General features: G+C 38.5%; 1 protein-coding gene across 1 annotated transcript; it reads right to left on the bottom strand.

The window, feature by feature from the left end:
• Positions 1 to 5,993: 5,993 nt before the first annotated feature.
• Positions 5,994 to 7,591, bottom strand: LOC127441069 (transcription factor HES-1-like). Its single transcript, XM_051698235.1, has 4 exons — positions 7,371 to 7,591; positions 7,188 to 7,283; positions 7,005 to 7,092; positions 5,994 to 6,771 (listed from the first exon to the last, which is right to left on the bottom strand). Exons 1-4 carry the CDS (start codon positions 7,515 to 7,517, stop codon positions 6,323 to 6,325), a joined length of 780 nt encoding a protein of 259 aa, XP_051554195.1. The 5' UTR covers positions 7,518 to 7,591; the 3' UTR covers positions 5,994 to 6,322.
• Positions 7,592 to 8,614: the final 1,023 nt, after the last annotated feature.

Below are 8,614 nucleotides of genomic sequence, written 5' to 3' on the forward strand. Positions count from 1 at the left end.
ATACAAAAATATTTGATCACAGAATATCACGATTGACCTATCAGAGTCAAGTATTCCAAAGAGCCATGTTACAATTAACTGTCTCTTGGTATATTAATTTTACTACTTTATATATCACTCAGGTTTGTGGAAAAGATATAATTGTTAAGGGACTTCTCACAGTTTTGCAACAACAGGGGCCATTTCCATTCAAATGTAGCATACCTGCCACAGCAGGGAGTCCTGGAAGCAGTTTGTCTCTCCAGCAGAACTAATATGATTCATGTCCTCTTGTTCTTTGCAAATGGTGGAAGAATAACACTAATAAAGAGGTTGAGAACAAGAGACTGAATCAGAGGGCAGAGTGCTTGAGAAAGAAGAGTGTTCCAGAGTGGAGGGGTGCTGAAGGGTGATATGAGCATGCTCAGGCACCTTGCTGACACTTTCCTGAATCTCTCCCAGAAGCGGCTGCTCTCCACACTGTGCCAGGCCACATTTGCTTTGTGATTCATCTATTGTGAAAGGGGTGGAGATCTCTGACATGAGAAGACTAGGTGATGGCTTGTGGGTGGATGGGATCGGCTTGTGCACTCAATAGACCTCTTTCATTCTGGCCGCCATTTATAGTGAGTCAGCAAAGCACTTTCTGAGCTATCTGGGCAGTGAATGTGATGTCATCATAAGCCCCCACCACCCTCCCTAAGACCATTAAAGCACCTCTTGGACAAACAAGGGCTGCCCCTTTCTGTGAGAGAGAAGAGATGACCACAAATATGTGTGACAGGGCACGCCTTTGTTTAGTTACATCTAAAGACACCGCAGGGTAGGAGAGGGTCTGTTTGGCTTTCTGCATCTTCTCTGTTCAACAACAGAAAACATACAACTCATCAACTGATGCAATATTAAGGGATTTTTTTTTTATTCTTGTCATTTTATTTTTAACCAAATAAACCTTTATTATTGCCAGTATAATTGTATTAATCAGGATCAATATTGGAACAGACACTAGCCTATTTAAAGAATTAAATATTGCATCATTTGTGGTCAAAATTAAGTTTTGCATGTATTCTTGTTTATCATTTTCCACCACAGTTTATATATATATATATATATTTGACTCTGTAGTTTTCCACTGGATATAATTGGCATACTATGTCACTGTCAGTAACCCTCTATAGTGTCTAAACTATTGCATCAATATCTTCTTAAAGACCGTTTTCACTGCTCAGAAAGGGTGAAGTAGGACGGCAGATTTTTATCAGCAGGGTGCTAAAGTGCATTACAGTTTCTTTGATGCATGAAATGTAAATTACCTGATAAAGTTTGCCCCTTCAACCCCACTGTTGGGGCATCATGCTGGGAAACATGGTCCATTCAGCACGTAGTTCCACTGACCAGAAGACGACGTTTTTTTCTTGTACTGCAAACCATTGGACTCCTGCTAGGATGTCTAACTATGAAAGAATGAATGGGAATTAGGAAACTCAATTGATCACTGGTACAATAATGAAGATTTCATCTAGCGGATATAATGCTCAATTAGTGTATGAATGTTTATAATTTTTCAGCTTCACTTTTACAAGTTAATCTTTTTTGGTACAAAATACACAGAGATTTGGGAAAACCTACTTATTCTTTATTATTACTATTTTTTATTATTACTATTATTACATTTTAGAATAATAGTACATTCATTAAAACCATGAAATAACACAAATGGGGACTATGTAGTGACCTAAAAAAATAACAAATTCTTCTTCAAAGAAGCCTCCCTTTGCCTGTATACATCTCTGCACATTTTAGGCAACATACTCTCATAACAAAACATCATGCTAGTGACTTTTTGCCTATGCCACCAAATTTATATTCAACTTGTTTTGGAGGAATCAATTATTTTACCCAAGGCTACATTTTTAAATAAAATGAATACAAATTTTGTCATCATTTACTCATTGCGTTACCATATAATTTTTATTTTCTTTGCCATGGGATGCAAAGGGATTTTTCCAAATGTCCTAAATAACTTCATTGGGTGCATACTGGCAGGGCCGTTTCTGGCTATAAGTGTTATAAGTGACTGCTTAGGGCCCCCGAGCCACCAGGGACCCCTGCAAAGCAAGGTCATTTAAAAAATTTTTTTTTTTTAAAGCTGCAAGACTCAGGAAGCTGTTAAGCCTCAATTAGACAGTTATAGGGTGACCCCTTGTGGCCCGAGAGGGAAAGGAGAATGTAACTGCAAAGAGATAGTTGTATCTAGATGTGACAAGCATACGCATGCTCAAAGTTGTTTTGTTTTTGTTTTTTTGTTTTTTTGTTTTTTCATTATGAAGCGCACCTACAAGTTGGGAGTGGAAAAAAGAAAAGGAAGAGAAGAAGAAATGCAGCCAGACCACTGGTAAGAAATGAATATAAGCCAGCTACCTGGCTAAATTGTGTTTGTTCGTTGTCATGCATTAAATTGCAACAATTAGTTAGCTAAAGTTTTGTAGCTGTGTTCTGTTTTTCAAAGGTACATGTTTTCAGACATTTCTACTAGCTCTATAACTAAGGTGTTGACAATACTGTTGTCATAATAGACAGTGTAGCTAGTCAAGATTAGCTCACAGACTCGATGCTATTTTCATTTACGTTAGTTAGCTAGCTAGCAGAACCGGAGATGATTCAGTCAACCAGATTTGTCTTGTCTGCATTATTTTCAGGTGCTATGTTGAAATATTTAGGGGCATCAAAGGCAGCTGGGGATACAGGCAGTGGCGTAACCAGCTACCTGGCCATCAGGAGAACTGGGAAAGCATGGCCGGCTGTGAAACAGGGCTGTGGGTATGCCAAAGTGGGCCACGATATGATGAAGTGGGCCCGTGATATGCAGAAGGGGACAGCGAAACACAAAACCACCCCTCGCACTGGCAGGGCCCTTAGGATCAAAGTAGGAATTCACTTAGGGCCCACATATGCTCAGAAACGGCCCTGCATCATGGGATACCTTTTAAAAAATACTGAGGGAGTTCCTACGTATGCTTGGCACTTGTTAGCTGCTTTTCCTTCCCTATATGCTCCAATTCACAATTTATATCAGTATACATACACATTTCAAACATTTAAACATAAGCCGGGACAGATCAAAAGTTACGATATTTTGAAACATGAATTTAGTCATGAGTGTCCAAACTTTTGATTGGTAGTGTACAGCATCGTGTGATAATCTCACACAGTTGGTTTAGGTAAGAGCTCAGATCATAATCCTTCAAATGTTCTACAAGCAAGTAGTAGATCAGAGCTTTGAGAGAAAAAGCAACCAGAAACAAGACAGTCTTTATACCACAGTTAATTAGAAACAGTAGCTCAGTGGCACCTCGAAACTGGATGCTCAAAGAAAAGATTCATTCAGCAATGAAGCTTGTAATCACTCTAAGATCTAAGAGGAAAGTTTGTCTGTTTTTTGAAACTCTTGTTTGGCACTCCAATAAGATCCTGTGATTATGGATGCTTTTAAAACAATTATGTTTTTAATTTGTGGTAGGGGCAGATCTAGAAATGTTTTTATGGGATGGCAAGGGGGTGGCAACACCAAAGCAAGTGCCCATGCATAGTTCTTATGGATGAAGTTTCATTGCAACATAGTTCATTAAGAGTCACTATCAAATTACAAATGTTCATTAATTTGTGATACAACTATATTTCCACAGTAACCATATAGTAACCATTTAGCTATTGATTTGCCAACATGACAAGAAAACAATTTGCATAACAAAAAATAAGTAACAAATTGTATATATCTAGAGCACCAAGACATTGTCTATTAAACACATCAACAAATTCTAAATGTTCCTAAGTTTCACATATAGAACCGGCAATCTGGACTAAACGTCACCACCTTATGCAGGCCAATTTTTTTTATTTTGTTAAGTGTACCCATGGATGGAAAATGCATGCATATCCCATGCTATTTTGCAAATAAAGGCCTGTAGGCTTATCACCTTTGTTACTGCAGGAATAAGCCATTTGAAAGTGACGATTAACACAAAGTTAGGTCTAAATAAAAATAAACTGTACAGAAAATTGTACTGTGGGGGGCAGTGCTGCTAAACTCATGAATATTAATTATGCACCCAAATAAATATTTCACATAATATGGTGATTTCATCTGTACATCTGCCACTATCAGTCTTGGGATTTTGTTAATCAGTAGATTAATACATAGATCAGCACTTTGATTAAAAACTATTTGATTACTAAATTATTGATCTAGTGGTAACTTTTTGCCTTTAGTTTTTAGAGGTTTTGAATTCTAATTCGCCCAAATATAACTTTTTATTTAAATGAAACAAGATTGCATCTGTACATCAGTGGATGGGTGTTATACTTTAAAAATGCAACAACATGTGGGGAGATAAGAGTAGCGGAAACACAGTCACATTTATTGACAGTTCTGTATATGAAAAACCACAAACTCCGAAATTCAGACAGCTACAACCACAAACTCCCACACCAGCAGCAGGAACACGGAAAAATATCAGTATGTGCCTGAGTGCCCGTGAACGAGATGACACAGCTCATGAACAACCCTCTCCCATAGCACAACCCAGCCATGAAACACTCAGTTTATATAGGGAGGAATCAGCTCACCTGGTTACCGCACACTTGAGAGCGATTAAGAGAGGGAGAGAAAGAGAAAAAGAAAACACACACAAACACACACACTCTCTACATACACACAAACAATACGGCCAAGAAGGTCATCACAATGGAGGACACGGAAAAGAGCGCAAGCTGTGGAAAAACTGCAGACACTGACAACAGCCGCAACGAAACACTAACATTCAAAATAACACATTCCAGCACCGGATCGCCAGTCAAAACACACACAGATGAAATAGAAACTCCTACTCAAGAACTGGAGATGTTTCATGTGGATTATACACATACCTGACGAAAGCTATTTCAAAAAGTGGTGAGGACACGTCTCATCTGTCTCAGCCCATAACTGACAGTGATGTGTCTAATAATCATTCAGTGAATACTTGGAAACAACTGAGAAATTCATCTGTTACCTCTTTTTTTCCCATGTATTTGTCCATGTGGTCATTGTTGTTGAGGAAATAAGCTCATCAACCCACGAGAGCCCAAACGCTGTACACGCGCTGCAATAGTAGGTAGGCGATTGGCCGCTGCTGTAAACAATCACGGGATTGGTTGCTGCTGTAATCAATCAATGGGTCTGTAGCCATCTGTGCATTTGGTGAGAGTTTAGGCAGTTTGACATGAATAAACCCCTACACAATGACAACATCCACTATAAAATACTAACATTTAAATGTAATACATTCGGATACTTATGTTGGGGTGGCAGATGGGGTGGCGATGCTTTTTCTTAGGGTGGCATTTGCCACCCTATGCCACCCTGGTAGATCCGCCCCTGATTTGAGGATATGTAACAGTAGAGAAGCTTGAAGAAGAAGAAAAAAACTTCTCCTTGAAGTCAGCTCCTTGAGGAACATACTGGGTGTCTTCTGGGCAAGTGACCCCATATGGACAATAAACTTGCAAATGCAATGTTTTTGCCTTTAAATTTGAGAATATACTTGTTTTCTCTATACTAATTTTGTCCCACACAGACATGATGTCAGCTTCTTTTTTTGCCATGTCTTTGGCAACCTCTATATAGTAAAAGACAAAATAAAAATAAAAACCCCCTAAAAATCACTGATTACAAAGATTATTATCTTTTATTTAAAAAGTGTGCAAGTGAGATGACCATTTATACGTTTACTTCTTGAATGGAAAAGTATTTGAAATTTGAATAGTAGGCTAGCCTAGTGTTGCATATTTTCATAAAATAATGTATTTCATATTTCAATATGTCCCTCTTATTTTACTTATAAGATCTATTTTAATTTTTTAAAAAAATAAAATTGACACACCAAACTGTGGAGGCATTTTGTTCAATAATATGTTTTATTTTATTTTCCAAAACCAAAAACCATTATGTTAAGGTACATTCAACATATCTGACAGATAAGCACATTTAAAAAGTATTTAAAATACATTTCAAATTACAAAAATAAAATTCAAACATCTCGCTCTAATATACACAGTATATTCAATATTAAAACACACTTCCAAGTGAAAATAATTGGTCGGTTTATTATTTCTAAGCAGACGAGTGGGCAGTCTGGTGTCGCCTAAAGCCTATTCTAAATTATAAAAATTTGCCTATGTGCTGAACTCAGGTACCATCACTAGGCTAGAAGTCCTAGCCTAGGTCACTTCATGGATGAAACAAAGAAAAATTGCCGTTTTATTTTATTTCTTGTTATTATTACATTGCTGACTCCGTGACGCTCTACCAAGGTCTCCAAATCAAGTCTGGAGAGTTCATTTGCATGTCCGAGGACACGCCAGCCTGAGGTGCACCGTTATGCGGCCCAGTCAATCCAATACTGGATGAACCGGGTATCAAAAGAGAAAAAGTCCCATCACTCGATGGCACAAACTGGAGTCCGCAGTGCAACTTTAAAGTCTCTGGAGGCCAAATAAAAAGTGGACCATTCGTGTGCGACACCGGAGGGGGTTCGAATCCCGGTTTTGACGCGCATGAGCGCAGGTGATGCTGGGGTGGACAAGACATGATGTCCAAGTGTGAAACGTAGCCGACCAGATGAGAGAGGAGCCGGTTCTTCACTTCGGTGTCAACACTCTCATGAGTGGACATAAAGCGGGTCACTTCGTGGATGCATTCGTTAAATCCAGCTCTGTACTTGCCAAGCATGGGTAGACTGGTGCCAAAAGTTGCTTTAGGGTTATAATAAAATGGACATTTTAGAGGCATCAAATGAATAAAGACGAAATAAGCCAAAGCTCGAATATTGGTTATAGTTTTACCCAAGTAATTAACAAACATTATTGTACTAATGCTTGAGAGATCATTACTGAATGCGTAAGCCTGTATAATTATTAATGAATGATTATGAATTAAAAGTTAACCAAATGTTCAAAAGAAAGAGAGAGGAAAAAAAACAACTTACCATTAATTTGTGCTCGTTTTAAATTTTTTAAGTGCTTCACTGTCATTTCAAGAATATCGGCCTTTTCCAGTTTGGAGTGCCGAGCAGTCTGAACAGAATGGAAATGAAGAACAACAATTATAACACACAACTTGATAAATAATGTGTACTTGCATTCGACATTGACGGTTTATTTCGACTCACATCTTTACTCAGTGCGTCCAAAATAAGTGTCTTCAACTGACAAAGGCTGTTGTTTATCCGTGCGCGTCTCCTTTTTTCCATTATTGGTTTTGAGGACTTCGAAAAAGACGAAAATGTTTATTGATTTTCCAACAAAGATCACATTTAATAAGCTATTTCATGCATTTCTACATTGATATTTACCTTCCTGTGCTCTAAAGCTGTGCTGGGTTGGTCGGATGTCGCATTCATCTGCGTGGTAAGTGCGCATCTTTGCTCATGACCTGAGCTGGAGGCTGACAGCTGGGATGTGATCTTATGTGGAGTACCTCCAGACATCTTTGAAGTCATAATCTAATACTCTCCGGTTACCCGTAAACAGCGATTTTTACTGATGAACTCCGCGTAAAACTTACTCTGTGAAGAATTCCCACGCAGTCAGAAAGTTGTGCAGCTCAAGCCCTCTCAACAGCTGATTATATGTGCACGCGTGTGACTCGTGCGGGGCTTCTTCGAACCCGCCACCAATCATCTTGACGGATCCATGAAGAACGCGTGGAACGGAGCACGCCATTGGTTTCCAGAGCGCGGCGCATAGCAACCAATGACAAACCAATGGCGTGCTCCGTTCCACGCGTTCTTAGTGGATCCGTCAAGATGATTGGTGGAGCATGACTGAGCTGACCAATGGCACGCTGGCGGGTTCCTCGCACACGACATTAACTCCTCTCCGAAGTTTATGACATAAACTTGATTTCTACAACTGTCAACAAATGATTATATTAATCGTATTGAATATCTTCACTTTCAAATAGGGACAGTTCTAGTGTCAGTGGATATTCAGAGGTTAGTCCAGACCTCTGTGGATATGAGGCTATGGAATATAATGCACTTTATAAGAAAAGTTGAATTGTTACATCTGTGTTGGTGTCATTTATAAATGAATGTAAATCTTTAAATATTACTGGGACTAAAACTAAAAGTCGGGCCATTAACTTTTGTCTCAGTCTAAAATACACAAAGATCAGAAGTTGCGTGCTTTTAACACTATATGGTATTACTGATACTGAAGGAAAGAGAACAGTAGGCCTATAAGTATTTACATATGTATAACTTAATATTAAAATATATGTATATTTTATTATTGACTGGTAGCCTACTTTTGACATAAAAAAAAAAAACACTTAAAAATGGGAAATTCTCCTATCTACTCACCCTCATGCCATCCCAGATGTGTATGACTTTTTTTCTTCTGCTGAACATGAACGAAGATATTTAGAAGAATATCTCAGCTTTTAAATTTCGAAGATAAATAGTTCAGCCCATCTCTGACTTTTCATCCCAAACTCCCAACTTAAAAAGCCAATAATTGAAATGTTATCAGCAGGGAAGGGAGCATCCTCCCTTCTTTCAGCATAATCGTTCCCCAGTGAGCCAGACAATTTGAT

The sequence above is a fragment of the Myxocyprinus asiaticus genome, chromosome 5 (genome assembly GCF_019703515.2).
Source record: "Myxocyprinus asiaticus isolate MX2 ecotype Aquarium Trade chromosome 5, UBuf_Myxa_2, whole genome shotgun sequence".
Taxonomy (NCBI): Eukaryota; Metazoa; Chordata; class Actinopteri; order Cypriniformes; family Catostomidae; genus Myxocyprinus; species Myxocyprinus asiaticus.

Excerpts from the sequence above, each read along its gene's own strand:
- LOC127441069 (XM_051698235.1), bottom strand. The coding sequence starts at position 7,517 with ATGACTTCAAAGATGTCTGGAGGTACTCCACATAAGATCACATCCCAG. Across the intron at positions 7,093-7,187 it reads TGGACGCACTGAGTAAAGAT|ACTGCTCGGCACTCCAAACT; the intron begins GTGAGTCGAAAT and ends CATTCTGTTCAG. Across the intron at positions 6,772-7,004 it reads AAAACGAGCACAAATTAATG|CAACTTTTGGCACCAGTCTA; the intron begins GTAAGTTGTTTT and ends ATAACCCTAAAG.